This window comes from Zootoca vivipara, chromosome 9 (genome assembly GCF_965207765.1).
Source record: "Zootoca vivipara chromosome 9, rZooViv2.hap1.1, whole genome shotgun sequence".
Lineage (NCBI taxonomy): Eukaryota > Metazoa > Chordata > Lepidosauria > Squamata > Lacertidae > Zootoca > Zootoca vivipara.
In genome coordinates this window covers 68,407,352-68,422,841 of record NC_142592.1, presented here as the reverse complement: position 1 = coordinate 68,422,841, position 15,490 = coordinate 68,407,352, and the positions used below count along the sequence as shown (strand labels likewise).

The 15,490-nt window shown below is 49.6% G+C and overlaps 1 protein-coding gene across 6 annotated transcripts in view; it reads right to left on the bottom strand.

Annotated features, from left to right (window-relative positions):
- The window catches only part of FLNC (filamin C), a 130,327-nt gene that overhangs the window by 91,933 nt on the left and 22,904 nt on the right, over positions 1 to 15,490 (bottom strand). For all 6 annotated transcript variants that reach the window (XM_060279264.2, XM_060279265.2, XM_035128538.3 and 3 more), the window contains exon 2: positions 1,862 to 2,110. In XM_060279264.2, coding sequence (XP_060135247.2) covers positions 1,862 to 2,110 — 249 coding nt within the window. The remainder of the gene's footprint in view (positions 1 to 1,861; positions 2,111 to 15,490) is intronic.

Sequence of the window (15,490 nt, the reverse complement as noted above, 5' to 3'; positions counted from 1 at the left end):
TGAGCAGCGTGAGCAAGCCGTATCTGTGGCAATGAGATCTGTGGCTCGTAAAAAGCCACATCGGGGATGCTAAGCAAGGTTTGCCTGCGGAGAAATCTTGTCTTAATTCCACAGATTTTTTTTTAAAAAAGGAGGGGGGATTTAAATTCTGAACATTAGGGAGGCTCCAGGCCACAAATACACAGCAAGATATGTAACCCACAAACAAGCCAAGGACTCCCACTGCCAAGCAGGCCTCTGAGTTTGCCCAAATTTGGCTTGCTTTTCCTGAGCCGAGGGTAGATTCCCTCCCCCACTCCCACCCCCCAGCCATAAATCTGAGAGAGTGTGTTTAGGCTGATAGTCCTGGAAGAGGAGGTGAGTTCGGCAGCAAAACCAGCCCAAGAGGAGACATGGGAGAAGGCGGGTTTCCTCAACCGGGCGCCCTCCAGCTTTTCAGAACTACAACTCCCAACAGTCGCCGGCCAGCGCTCGACAGCTGGAGGACTCCAAGACTGCAACATAAATAATCCTAATTCGGCAATCCTGGTGCAAAGGTTTTAGCCCCGCCTCTGAGGTCATGTGACTTCTCCCCGGGCACCTACATGCAGACATAGAATCATAGAGTTGGAAGAGACCACAAGGGCCATCCAGTCCAACCCCCTGCCAAGCAGGAAACACCATCAAAGCATTATTGACATATGGCTGTCAAGCCTCTGCTTAAAGACCTCCAAATAAGGAGACTCCACCACACTCCTTGGCAGCAAATTCCACTGTCGAACAGCTCTTACTGTCAGGAAGTTCTTCCTAATGTCCACCCTCCTCCCATGGAGTGAGGGTGGAGGACATCCACCCTCACTCCACGGGGGGGGGGGGGGACACACAGACAACGTGGCACCTCAGGAGCAGGACTAAAAGCACAGCCCCACTGTAACCATGTTAGAGATAGATGTGCATTAGCCAAGAGTCTTGAATCACAGGGGGTTGGACTGGATGACCCCTGGGGCTCCCTTCCTATGACTCTAGTAGAGTGGTACCCTGGTTCTCAAACGCCTTGGTACTCAAACAACTTGGAACCCAAACACTGCAAACCCAAAAGTAAGTGTTCTGGTTGGCGAACATTTTTTCGGAAGTCGAATGTGCTCTGGTTTGAGTGCCACACTTCCGTTTTGAGTGTTATGCTGAGGTCTGTCTGCTTTTGCAATGTATTTTGCATTTTTGTTTTTGTGACTGTGTGGAACCCAGTTCAGCTCCTGATGGACTGATTGTGCAACCGCAGTACGTGGTCTATTGCTTTCATTTTATGGATCAGTGGTCTCGTCAGATAGTAAAATCCATGTTAAATTGCTGTTTTGGGGGTTGTTTTTAAAAGTCTGGAACGGATTAATCCGTTTTGCATTACTCTCTATGGGAAAGCGCGCCTTGGTTTTGGAACGCTTTGCTTTTGGAGCGGACTTCCGGAACAGATTAAGTTTGAGAACCAAGGGACCACTGTAATTTGCATCAATGTAGGGGAGAAAGCAGAAGGGGGCCATTTCTGAACTGGTACATGTGTTTCCAGCCAGCGGGCAAGGGCTGCAGCTCGGTGGGCACAGAGCACCTGCTTGGCATGCCGAAGTCTCAATCTCCAGGCAGGGCTGGGAACATCTCCTATGTGAAACCCCTGGATTGCTGCTGGCAGCCAACACAGACATTACCGAGGTAAGTAGCGTTCTTTGCTCCTGAGTAATCACCCTGGTGTGGGTCGACTACAACTCCCATCGTCCACAGCCACCGCTTAGACCGCAGGTCAAGTACGATGGGATTTGTAGTCCACCCAGGGACCCAGGCATGAGGAACGCCAACAGCCCGAGTCCCCATCCGGCGGTTTATTCCTACTCACCAGGAGCACAGTTGTCCACCAGGGCGCCCAATGCCTTGCCGTCCTGCCAGTCGCGGTTGAAGTTGGTGATGGGCAGCTGAGGGACCTTGTTCTGGATCCAGCCCAGCAGCCGCTGTTTAGGAGTCTGCTTCTTGGCATCCTCTTCGTCCTCGTCTTCCCACATGGGCATCGAGATGGAATAGTGCAGGATCAGGGTCCAAATCAAGCCCAAAATCAGCTTCAGGTTCCCGTCCACGATGGCCTTGCTGTCTGTTGGGAGGAAAGGCAGAGAGGGAGAGGGTTAGCGACAAGGCAAGGAGCACTCTGCGTGGTTTGTTTTAATATCTGTAGAGTAATTCTACAGTTCGGCTCGATAACTTTTGGGGTCCCTTCCAACTCTACAGATCTATGAAATCTGACTCCTTTCAGACTATACTGAACCCATAATTCTCAATAATAATGGAACTTGTTTTCTCCTGCTTCAGAGAGCAGGACTCGAACCCACGGCTTCAAGTTACAAGAAAGGAGATTCTGACTCAACATCAGGAAGAACTTTCTGGCAGTAAGAGCTGTTCAAGAGTGGAATAGTCTCCCTCGACAGGTGGTGGACTCTCCTTCCTTGGAGGTTTTTAAGCAGAGTTTGGATGGCCCTCTGTCATGGATGCTTTAGCTGAGATTCCTGCACCGCAGGGGGTTGGACTTGATGACCCCTGGGGTCCCTTCCAACTCTACAATTCTAGGCAGTGCTTTTTCTGGGGATACGCAGGGGTACGCATACCCATAAACATTTTGTGAGTCTATGTTTCGCCTCATTGAGAGGCAGCATTTCAATATGAGTAGGAAAATGAGAATACCCCCAAAACATCTTTTTAAAGAAAAAAAAGCACTGAATCTAGGATTGCCTCCAGGAGGCCCCAAATGCAGCAGGCGAGTTTTCAAGTTACACAGAACTTTTGGGGGGGAAAGGTTAAAAGGAAGGAAACAGCTTTTGCTGGCCAGAATCAGAATGTTGCAAAGCTGTATCCCTCTTATAGACAAGCTTACAAAAGTGTTGTTTTGATTCTCACTTTCCACTGCGTCTGTGGCGTATTGTGTTTTATCACGTATACACACCGCCTTGCTATATGGCGTGGATTTGTGGCACGCTGACACTTCTACAAATCAAAATAAATCAGAGAGAAGTGCATTGCTCCCTGGCTCTTCCTAACGACAGGGGCTGGAGCGGATGACCTTTGGGAAGCCCTCCAGATCTTAACGTTCCTAAGGAAGGAAAGGTTGGGAACAGGTTTCGTGTGTGCGTTGGGTTGCTATGTGCGGCGGGAAGGCCGAGGTTTGAGGGGGGGGGTGAAGAGGTTACAGGGAAATCCCGTCCCCCCCCCCGCCCTAGGAATCTCTGACACATTTTCAAGCCGTTCCTGGGATCAACAATGCAATACAGTGCCGAACCCTTTCCCTCCGAGCTCAGTCTTTCCATAAACACTCAGTCCGGAGGGCAAGGCAGCTTTCCATTTCCTTAGCAATCTCTCCTCTGCTTCATAACAAACATAAGCTGTGGCAATGCATTGCGATGGACGCATTCAGGTGGATCATAGAATCCTAGAGTTGGAAGAGACCACAAGGGCCATCCAGTCCAACCCCCTGCCAAGCAGGAAACACCATCAAAGCATTCCTGACATATGCCTGTCAAGCCTCTGCTTAAAGACCTCCAAAGAAGGAGACTCCACCACACTCTTGGCAGAAAATTCCACTGCCGAACAGCTCTTACTGTCAGGAAGTTCTTCCTAATGTTTAGGTGGAATCTTCTCTCTTGTAGTTTGAATCCATTGCTCCGTGTCAGCAGTTGGATCAGGCCAACTGCCCATCTATTCCTGCATCCTGTTCTGCCAGTGGCTGAATGGCTGCCTGCGGCAAACCCACGAGCAGGATTCGATCCCAGGGGCAATCTCCCTTCTTGTGGTTCCCTGTTAGTGGCCATGAATTTGTCTCATCCTCTTTTAAGGACACTCATTGAGGGGCAGCATTTCAATATGGTTTTCCCAGTAGTGATGTATGGAAGTGAGAGCTGGACCATAAAGAAGGCTGATCGCCAAAGAATTGATGCTTTTTGAATTCTGGTGCTGGAGGAGACTTTTGAGAGTCCCATGGACTGCAAGAAGATCAAACCTATCCATTCCGAAGGAAATCAGCCCCGAGTGCTCACTGGAAGGACAGATCCTGAAGCTGAGGCTCCAATACTTTGGCCACCTCATGAGAAGAGAAGACTCCCTGGAAAAGACCCTGATGTTGGGAAAGATGGAGGGCACAAGGAGAAGGGGACGACAGAGGACGAGATGGTTGGACAGTGTTCTCGAAGCTACGAACATGATTCTGACCAAACTGCGGGAGGCAGTGGAAAACAGGAGTGCCTGGCGTGCTATGGTCCATGGGGTCACGAAGAGTTGGGCATGACTAAACGACTAAACAACAACAACAATTTCAATATGAGTAGGAAAATGAGAGTACCCCTAAACATTATTTTTATTTGAAAGAAGCACTGGAAGTCCCACAAAAAAGGTCAGAGGAGCCTTGATGAATCCTTCAAATGAAGGCACTGCATGGTCTTAGCCACTTATCTGAGCTGTTATTGCCCTCAGCTAAAAGAAACAGGGGCAGAGGTTTGCATCTGACGCTCCAGGAAAAAAAAATCAGTGGTTGGCACACGGCTTGGCTTAATTGCATGAGCCATAGGAGCAGGGTTTTTCTGGAAAGTTCCTTGCAAGGGTAGCTAATGCGGTGAGCTCTACCACTAGCAATGCTGGCTGAGGCTGATGGCAGTTCCGCAACACTTGAAAGGGACAACACTGTGCCTTTAATTAAAAGCTTCCTGTCTGCAGTTTCTGCCCTTTTTTACACACACACACACACACACACACTCCGGTTTCTGCCAGCAGCCTGATTGGCTGCTCCTGCAGGCCAATCAGGTTGTGGATTGACTTCTGCCAGCAGCCTGATTGGCTGTTCCTGCAGGCCAATCAGGTTGCGGATTCACTTCCACCTGGAGTTGGATTGGGTGGCTCCTGCGGACCAATCAGACTGCTGATTCTGGATCCTATTGTTCTATGATTCAGCTCAGTACATAACAGAAATATTAGTGAATATTTGCCCTTAGCATCAGTTCCCACGAAGGGGGGGGAGGGGCACTTTAATTACTAGTTTCTGTGCAGTTTCTTTAAGAAACAAAACAAAACAAAATGTCGAGTTCAGGTTCAGCAACATTGTTGCCAGATTTCAAATGTGTTCAAGGTTTAGTTTCGCTCCTAATATCCTTCAGATGGAGACTTCCTGGTTCAGCCACCAGATTCAGTATTTCTTTTGTGCGGATATTATTTCCGCAGGACCTACTCCTGCAACACTCCAAGCAGCCTGAGCGAACCTGGCAAAGGAACCCTCTTCCTGCCCCCAGGTCTGATCTGCCTCCGAACTCCAAGAGAAGCTGCCCTTCGCACTTTCCGGCCCCACCTTCAAGTCTAAGGGATGAGAATTCAAGTGTCCATTGACTCCCGCTCCTTTTGAAAGGAGGCACATGAAAATTAGCACGCTCTGTTCTCCAGCACACTCTCCTGGCAACCAAATCTGGGACTCCTACAATTCACCCTCGATCTGCCTGACAAACTGCAGGTAACTTAGACCAGGGGTCAGCAAACTTTTTCAGCAGGGGGCCGGTCCACTGTCCCTCAGACCTTGTGGGGGGCCAGACTATATTTTGGAATAAAAATAATAATGAATGAATCCCTATGTCCCACAAATAACCCAGAGATGCATTTTAAATAAAAGGACACATTCATGTAAAAACACGCTGATTCCCGGACCGTCCACAGGCCAGATTTAGAAGGCGATTGGGCCGGATCTGGCCCCCAGGTCTTAGTTTGCCTACCCTTGACTTAGATCCTCGTGCAATTCTAAGTGTTTAGAAACGGGGCTTCAAAGGACAAGGAGCGCTCTGGGAAGTTGTCCAGCAAAGAGCAATGTTCAAATGACTCTTTCACAACTCCTATCTGCTATAAAACAGTCCATTTCACCCATCCTTTATTGGGGGCAGCGATGTCAAGGCTTTGCCTCCCTGTTTCAGACCCTCCAAGTGTCCCATTTTCCAGGGGTGGTCCCAGATTTACAGAAGCCATTCCGGTTTCTGATTTGACCCCGGCATGTCCTGCTTTTCCTTAGGACGTCCCTATTTTCATTGGAGGAATGTTGGGGTTATCCGACTCCCGAGCCATCTGAAGACAGCCCTGCGTGAGGAGTTTTTAAATGTTTTTTTATTGAATAGCAGTCCCTATTTTCATTGGAGAAATGTTGGAGGGTATGGAATTAGTATGCCTCGCTTCACCCAAACATCACAACATAAATCCTGCTCTTTGACTTAGTCCATGAAATTATTGTAATTTGTACTACTGAATTTCTACGGTGCTTTGGTTTTTTTTTTTAAGTGTCATTATGAACTTGTTCGTAAGCTCCTTTGGCACTGTTTTATAGCAGCTGGGTAGAATATCCTAAGTAACAATTTATTTATTTTGAATGTCAGCAGTTTTCCAATACGAAAAAATAGAGAGGAGATCCCTCTAGGGTGAATGAAAATACCAGATTTTTGAGGGGACTGGAAAATGACACAGGGGATAATAATAATAATAATAATAATAATAATAATAATAATAATAATAGTTGGGACATGTGCAGAGTTCCCAAACTCATGCCAGGAGAGTGCGCCAAAAGAACAGAGAAGAATTTGTTGCTTTACTGAGAGTATAATGCAGTTTCAGATGCTTGCAATTACAGACACAGTCTCCTTATAGCAGGCTTCCTCAACCTCGGCCCTCCAGATATTTTTGGCCTACAACTCCCATGATCCCTAGCTAGCAGGACCAGTGGTCAGGGATGATGGGAATTGTAGTCTCAAAACATCTGGAGGGCTGAGGTTGAGGAAGCCTGCCTCATAGCATAAAGACTATGCCTTAAACAAACCAACATTTAAATATTATTATTATTATTATTATTATTATTATTATTATTGCACTGCAGATGGGGCTGAGTCATTCTCACATGCTTGCTGACTCATTCTCACAAGTGCCGCAGCTGCAGGACAAAACATGCCCCAATTAAACAGCACACCGAAACGAACCCTTTCTTGTCCTTTTCCTTGGCACGCATGAGCCCCTGATACATTAACAATAATAGTTGATGTCATTTGGGGGAAAGGCGATTGGAGGCGCATGGTGGAGGTGTATAATATTACGCCTGGCGAACAGAGGACAGTTTCCTCCCTCTCTCGTGACACCAGAACTCGCAGACATCGAACAAAGCTGAATGTTGCAAGGCTCGGACAGATATAATAATAATAATTATTATTATTTATTATTTATACCCCGCCCATCTGGCCGGGTTCCCCCAGCCACTCTGGGCGGCTTCCAACAAAACATAAAAATACAGAAATCAAACATTAAAAGCTTCCCTAAACAGGGCTGCCTTGAGATGCCTTCTAAAGGTCTGGTAATTGTTGTTTTCTTTGACCTCTGGTGGGAGGGCATTCCACAGGGCGGGTGCCACCACCGAGAAGGCCCTCTGTCTAGTTCCCTGCAACTTGGCTTCTCGTAGCGAGGGAACCGCCAGAAGACCCTCGGCGCTGGACCTCAGTGTCCAGGCAGAACGATGGGGGTGGAGACGCTCCTTCAGGTATACCGGACCGAGACCGTTTAGGGCTTTAAAGGTCAACACCAACACTTTGAATTGTGCTCGGAAACGTACTGGGAGCCAATGTAGATCTTTCAGGACCGGTGTTATGTGGTCTCAGCGGCCGCTCCCAGTCACCAGTCTAGCTGCCGCATTCTGGATTAGTTGTAGTTTCCGGGTCACCTTCAAAGGTAGCCCCACGTAGAGCGCATTGCAGTAGTCCAAGCGAGAGATAACTAGAGCATGCACCATTCTGGCGAGACAGTCTGCAGGCAGGTAGGGTCTCAGCCTGCGTACCAGATGGTGCTGGTAGACAGCTGCCCTGGACACAGAGTTGACCTGCGCCTCCATGGACAGCTGTGAGTCTAAAATGACTCCCATGCTGCGCACCTGGTCTTTCAGGGGCACAGTTACCCCATTCAGGACCAGGGAGTCCTCCACACCCGCCCACCTCCTGTCCCCCACAAACAGTACCTCTGTCTTGTCAGGATTCAATCTCAATCTGTTAGCCGCCATCCATCCTCCAACTGCCTCCAGGCACTCACAGCCTCCAGATAAGAGAAAGTTCTTTTTTTTTAAAGGATGGAACTTTCTCCCACCAGAGGCGGATTTAGCAGAGTGAAAGGTTCGGTCATAGCGGGTGCAGAGCCGGGGGGGCACAGGGGGTGGCGCAACTATGATATAGAATGGAAGGTGAGAGGTGGGGGGGCTTCGGATGGGACACCCCTGAAATTTGAGACCCCCAGGGTTTTCCCCTGCTCCCGTAAGGGGAAATTTACGGAGACTATGTGGCTACCAAACATGATGGCTGCGCTCTTCTGCCTCCAATCCCAGAGGCAGTTAGTTTCTGGGAATCACAAGGGGGAGAACGCTGGTGTGGTCATGTTGCAAGGATGCCCGATGATCATCTTCCAAAGCAACTACTCTATTCCGAACTTAACAATGGAAAGCATAATGCTGGCGGTCAACAAAGGAGGTTTAAAGACTGTCTCGAGGCGATTCTAAGAAAATGTAGTATGAACACCTACAATTGGGAAACACTGGCCTGCGAGCGCTCCAGTTGGAGAACAGCCTTTAGCAAAGGTGTCATGGGCTTTGAAGACACTCAAACTCAGGACGCAAGGGAGAAACATGCTAAGAGGAAGGCACGCTTGGCAAAACCCACACTGTGATCAACTCCCGCCTGGAAACCTACGTATGTCCCCACTGTGGAAGGACGTGTGGATCCAGAATTGGCCTCCACAGTCACTTACGGACTCATTTTTAAAACCATGTTTATGGAAGACAATCTTACTCGGCTACAAGTGAAGAAGAAGAAGAAGAAGAAGAAGAAGAAGAAGAAGAAGAAGAAGAAGAAGAAGAAGAAGAAGAAGAAGAAGAAGAAGCTCATATCCTGCTCACCAGCTTTCCAGACGCAAGAAGTTGGCCCTGGTGGAAACAGGATCCTGGATCGGACGGGCCCCACTTTGGCCCGATCCAACTGCAAGGAGAGCTCCCCTTGTGTTCCTGCAGGATTTGACAAGTAGGGTTTGACCCTGATTTAACAGAAGGCCAGGGACCGGGGGACAATTGCTGTCTCTGGTCACCGGAGGTGTTAGGAGCCCATGAGGTCCTGCAATTTGTTTGTTTATTGTCAGCTCCAAAGAACTTAGAAACATCAGGATTCTGCCGGATCAGGCCAGGGGTCCATCTAGCCCAGCATCCTGTTCTCAGGTGCCCATTATGGGAAGCCACAAGCAGGGTCTCCCCTCCTGGGGTGTCCAGCAATTGGGACTCAGAAGCGTCGCTTCCTCCGACTGTAGAGGGCAAAGCATGGTCCTTGCGGCTCTTGGCCATCGATAGCCTCCTCCTCCTCCATGAATCTGTCCAGTCCTCTTTTAAAGCCATCTGGGCTGGTGGCCATCACCACCTCCAGTGGCAGCGAGTTCCACAGGTTAACTATGCACCGCGTGGAGAAAGACTTCCTTGGCTTTGTCCTGAATCCTCCAGCATTCAGCTTCATTGGGTGAATACATGGCAACCGTTGACATGAATTAGCACGTGCAAACCCTCCTCCCCCCCCCCAAAAAACCCCTGGGGTGTCTGCCTGTTTCCTCTGAAAGGGGGAGAAGAGACGCACGCGCACCCCCTTTGCAAAGGGAAAGGGAGCTGGCGCCAGGCCACTCGGCGTGATGGACATGGAAAATACGGTTGGATCACACCCAGGGAGGAAATGGGCTGCAGATGTTTGCAGCAGGAGATGGTGGAGAAGCAGGCTCCCCACACGATCAGCTGCCTCCAGGGGTCTTGCGGGGACTTGGGGGGAGAGGAGAGAGAGAGCGCACAATTGCTGTCTTATCATCCCTCACATCGGCTGAAGGTGGCAGAGGAGATGAAGGCTGGGCAGAGTCCTGGAGGTGACGGGCGGAGGTGACAGGAGTGACCTCCGGAGGACTGTGTGTTCTTGGAAACATAAGAGTGATCAAGCATTGCCTGGCCTATAGCCAGGGAGTCAGGCTTTCTGGTTCCAGGATGCATGCAATGTGATTGAGAAGAAAGTGATGTGTCCAGTTCTGGGCACCACAGTTCAAGAAGGATACTGACAAGCTGGAATGTGTCCAGAAGAGGGCAACCAAAATGGTCAAAGGCCTGGAAACGATGCCTTATGAAGAACGGCTTAGGGAGCTGGGTATGTTTAGCCTGGAGAAGAGAAGGTTAAGGGGTGATATGATAGCCATGTTCAAATATATAAAAGGATGTCATATAGAGGAGGGAGAAAGGTTGTTTTCTGCTGCCCCAGAGAAGCGGACACAGAGCAATGGATTCAAACTACAAGAAAGAAGATTCCACCTAAACATTAGGAAGAACTTCCTGACAGTAAGAGCTGTTTGGCGGAGGAATTTGCTACCAAGGAGTGTGGTGGAGTCTCCTTCTTTGGAGGTCTTTAAGCAGAGGCTTGACAGGCATATGTCAAGAATACTTTGATGGTGTTCCCTGCTTGGCAGGGGGTTGGACTGGATGGCCCTTGTGGTCTCTTCCAACTCTATGATTCTATGATTCTACTGCAACACGCTCTATGTGGGGCTACCTTTGAAGGTGACCTGGAAACCACAACTAATCCAGAATGTGGCAGCTAGACTGGTGACTGGGAATGGCCGCCAAGACAATATAACAACTCCTGAACGACCTGCATTGGCTCCCAGTACGTTTCCGAGCACAATTCAAAGTGTTGGTGCTGACCATGAAAGCCCTAAACAGCCTCGGTCCAGTATACCTGAAGGAGCGTCTCCACCCCCATTGTTCTGCCCAGACACTGAGGTCCAGCGCTGAGGGCCTTCTGGATGTTCCCTCCCTTTGAGAAGTGAGGTTACAGGGAACCAGGCAGAGGGCCTTCTTGGTGGTGGCGCCCGCCCTGTGGAACGCCCTCCCATCACTTGTCAAGGAAATAAACAACTACATGACATTTAGAAGGCAGCCCTGTATAGGGAAGTTTTTAATGACTGATGTTTTAATGTATTTTTAATCTTTTGCTGGAAGCTGCCCAGAGTGGCTGGGAAACTCAGCCAGTGGGTGGGGTATAAAAAATATATATATTTATATTTATAATTACTGACAGGGCTGATCTGATTGTGGAGTGTTTACCTCCCCATAAACCAATCAAGAAAGACCAGATGGAATCTAATAGAGGTGAGATTTCAACTTTTCTTTCTTGATTGTTCGCTCTGATTGGATCAAAGGGAGGGGAGATTGGAGATCAGGCTGGTTTGGACTCTCCTTCCTCAGAGGTTTTTAAGCGGAGCTTGGATCGCTGTCTGTCAGGAGATACTTTGGCTTTGATTCTTCCATTGTAGGGGGTTGGACTGGATGACCCCTGGGAGCCCCTTCCAGCAGTACAATTCTATGAACTCAGAAGGTGGTGGACTCTCCTTCCATGGAAGTTTTTAAACAGAGGTTCATACAAGCATGTTGAGCTGGAAGGGACTAAATCACAACAAAATCGTACATGACAGATGGCTATTGAAGCTCTGCTTAAAAACCTCAAAGGAAGGAAAGGGCGCAATCTCTCGTGGGAGTCCATTCCACCAGTCAGGAATTCTCCAGACAGCAATGAAGATGAAGAAAGGTTGCAGTGCTGGGAATTTTTTAGTTTAATGAAAAGACAAGGAAGTGGGAGTTTGTAAAATGGCACAGAGAAAGCGGGTAAGGAAAAGTTTTCCCTCCCTCTCAAGAACTGGTGGACATCCAGGGAAGCTGAATGTTGGAAGGATCCGAGCAGATAGAAGAAAGTGTTTCTCTAATGCAGCAAATTGTTAATCTACGGAACTCCTTCCCACAGGAGGCAGGGATGGCCAACAACCTGGATGGCTTTAAAAGAGGATGAGACAAATTCATGGTGGATGAGAGAGCTAGTGATGGCTGGAGGCCACGATGTCTGTGCTCTGTCTCCACAGCTGGAGGCAGAAGCTGCCCGTTTTTCTTAGGGGACACCTGCACGTTTAGTTGAAAGCTTCCTGCTTCCTTTCCTTTCCCGTAGGCATTTTGGGGGTGGCAGGGATGAAGGCAGAGGGGCGCAGTGGGACTTGGGATCTCCAGCGGGTCATTTCCAGTCCCATCAAGGTACTGCAATACCCCCAGGACTGCATTTGTCCAAGCTTTCTTGCACCTGCAGCTACTAATCAATGATACAGTCGGAGAGAGTACAGTGGTACCTCGGGTTGAGTACCCAATCCGTTCCGGGGTGCCGTTCGCACCCCGAAAAGTACTCAACCCGAGCGGCGATTTAGCGCATGCGTGAAGCGCCGATAAAGCGCTTCAGTGCACGCACGTAGCGCACAGAATATTTTTGGACATGCGCACGCAGTGGAACCCGGAAGTAAACACTTCCGGGTCTGCCGAGTACACAACCCGAAAGTACGCAACCCGAGATATGACTGTAAATCCTTCTGAATTCCAGCTGCTGGAAACCACAGGAAGGGAGAGAGCTCTTGTGCTCGCATCCTGCTTGTGGGTCTCGCACAGGAATCTGGCTGGCCACTGTGAGAGCAGGATGCTCGAGGAGATGGGCCACTGGCCTGATCCAGCGAGCTCTTCTTATGTTTAATCCTTTTCTAGCTTTGGAGAAACATCATTTTACAGAGGATCATTGTGGTAACAAATCTACCACAAACCCACTATCATGGGCGTACCCAGGGCGGGGCGGGGGGGCAGCTGCCCCCCCCAGAAGCAAAAAAGGGGAGAACTGGTATAAAACAGCTCGCGGGCGGGCGCTGTTGTCAAGGCAGTTCACCTTCTCGGTCAGGTACATGATCTTGCCGCAGCGGGCAGGGCCGTCTTAACTATACCAGCCGCCATGGTCCGGCGCCCTGCCAGGCTGGGCGGGCAGCTGGAGAGCACGGCATGACAGGCAGGGGCACTGCCAGCGGTGCTCCGCCTCGGCCTGCTCGGCTGAAGCGAAACGGCAGCAGCGGCAGCAGTCGAGGGAAACCTGGACCTGGACCGTGTATGCAAATGAGGTGCCGCGGAGCATGGTGGGGCAGCACTTTCTGTGCTGTGCTCGCTATGACTTGAAAGAGTGTGGGCTGAAGTTAGCCCAGGTCCGGGTCCAGGTTTCCCTCGGCGGGAGGCAACTTCGCTGCTGCTGCTGCCTCGTTTTAGTCACCGCTGCTGGTAAAGGAGCGGGCGAGGCAGAAGCCTCGACAATGGCTGGAAACGGTCCCCTCCCCTCTGGGGCGCGTGGACGTTGACCATGCCTCCTGGGGGGATGCCGGCCACGTCATCGCCAGCCAGTCAACCAGGCGGCTGGGGGTGGGGGCATGGCTGGGGGTGGGGGCGTGGCTGGTGTGCCCCCCCCCAGTTTTGATCCTGGGTAAGCCCATGCCCACTATTCTTTTTGTTAGAAATATGTTGCAGAGCTCCCTGGAAGGACAGATCGTGAAGCTGAGGCTCCAATACTTTGGCCACCTCATGAGAAGAGAAGAATCCTTGGAAGAGACCCTGATGTTGGGAAAGATTGAGGGCACTAGGAGAAGGGGACGACAGAGGACGAGATGGTTGGACAGTGTTCTCGAAGCTACCAACATGAGTTTGACCAAACTGCGGGAGGCAGTGCAAGACAGGAGTGCCTGGCGTGCTCTGGTCCATGGGGTCACGAAGAGTCGGACACGACTAAACAACTAAACAACAACAACAACAATGTTGCAGAGCACACCAAGACCACCCGTCTGGCGGGACCCACCGTCAATGGCCTTGAAATTGTTGCTTTTACCTCTGCACCTGCTCCTCACTCCATCAAGGAAGGATCTTGTTACTTCTGCCTTTTACTCCCCAGCAAAGACTCTCTCTCCTCCCTCACACACCCAGATCAGGACAGCTGCAGTCCCTGGTTGTGAATCCAGACTTCTTTGAGAATTTGGGGGGGGGGGGTTGGCTTGGAGGTGGGGGACAGGGAGGAAGAACAGAGACAGCTGCTAGTCTAGAAAAGGTCACTCCCCACCCCTCCACCCACATTTAGTAGCAATGGTTGTGGAAGGATGTCCACTGGTGTTAATCATAGGATCACAGGATTCCAGGGAAGGGACCCCACCAGGTCATCTAGCCCAACCCCCCAGCAATGCAGGAATCACAGCTGAGGAATCTCCCGACAGGCATTGCCCCATGAACCTCCACCTGCCCTTAGCCAGACCTTCAGCAGGGAACAGGATGGGGGCAGAAGCTTGAATGACTCAGTCCACACACTGCTCCCAAAAAGAGGACTCACATCTGCGCAACGTTCCCATGTGCTCTTTTACACAGATCTGCACACAAATGGCTGTAAAACATAGATAAGACAAAATGAGCTCAGAGATTGAGCGCCCCTCCCTATGAGGAAAGGTTCTGGCCAGGACCAGATTTAGGTTTGATGAGGCCCTAAGATACTGAAGGTAATGGGGCCCTCGATATGTCCAGCCGTCCATTGTCAACATCCAATTGTCACTGTCTTTTTGTGTTGAATATATGCTATATATGGTAATCTAAGGACTTCATAGGTATCTCAAGCCATTAGCCCATGTTGCCCTGCAACCAGTCCATGCAGAATGTAGGCACCCTATATATAGAAAGGAGCAAACCAGGGATATTTTAGGGAGCAGGCTAGCAGGTGGGGCCCATAACTTACATCCTAGGAGCCTACACAACACAAAACACTGTTGTTGTATGTAGGTTTTATTCTATTTGTTTTTTATCTTATATTTTGGAAATGTTCATCAATTTTTTCCCCTATAATTTTTTGGGGTCAGATAAAAGGAAGGACTCTCTCGCACAAAGCAGAGTTTAACCCGGTAACTCCCCCCATTTCCTGATGGAGGGGAGAGAGGGCTGTCGTTGCTGTTGTTGAATTGAATCTGTATACTGCTCTTCACCCGAAGATCACAGGGCGGTTCAAAACATAAATATAAAGATCAGTGTCAAAGCAATGATTCTTCAACATCAACTTTGTTGGAGTGGTCATGTTGTACAGATGCCTGATGATCGTCTTCCAAAGCAACTGCTCTATTCCGAACTTAAAAATGGAAAGCGTAATGCTGGGGGTCAACAAAAGAGGTTTAAAAACGGTCTCAAGGCAAATCTTTAAAAAAATGCAATATAAACACCGACAACTGGGAAGCACTGGTCTGCGAGCACTCCAGTTGGAGAACAGCCTTTACCCAAGGTGTCATGGGCTTTGAAGACACTCGAACTCAGAACGCAAGGGAGAAACATGCTAAGAGGAAGGCACGCTTGGCAAATCCACACTGTGATCAACTCCCACCTGGAAACCTATATCTCCATTGTGGAAGGATGTGTGGATCCAGAATTGGTCTCCACAGCCACTTATGGACTCACTGTAAAAACTGTGTTTATGGAAGACAATCTTACTCGGCTACGAGGGCTCGCCAAAGAAGATAAAGCTAATCGTGAGAGGCATGGCGACTGTGCTCTCTCGCCACAATT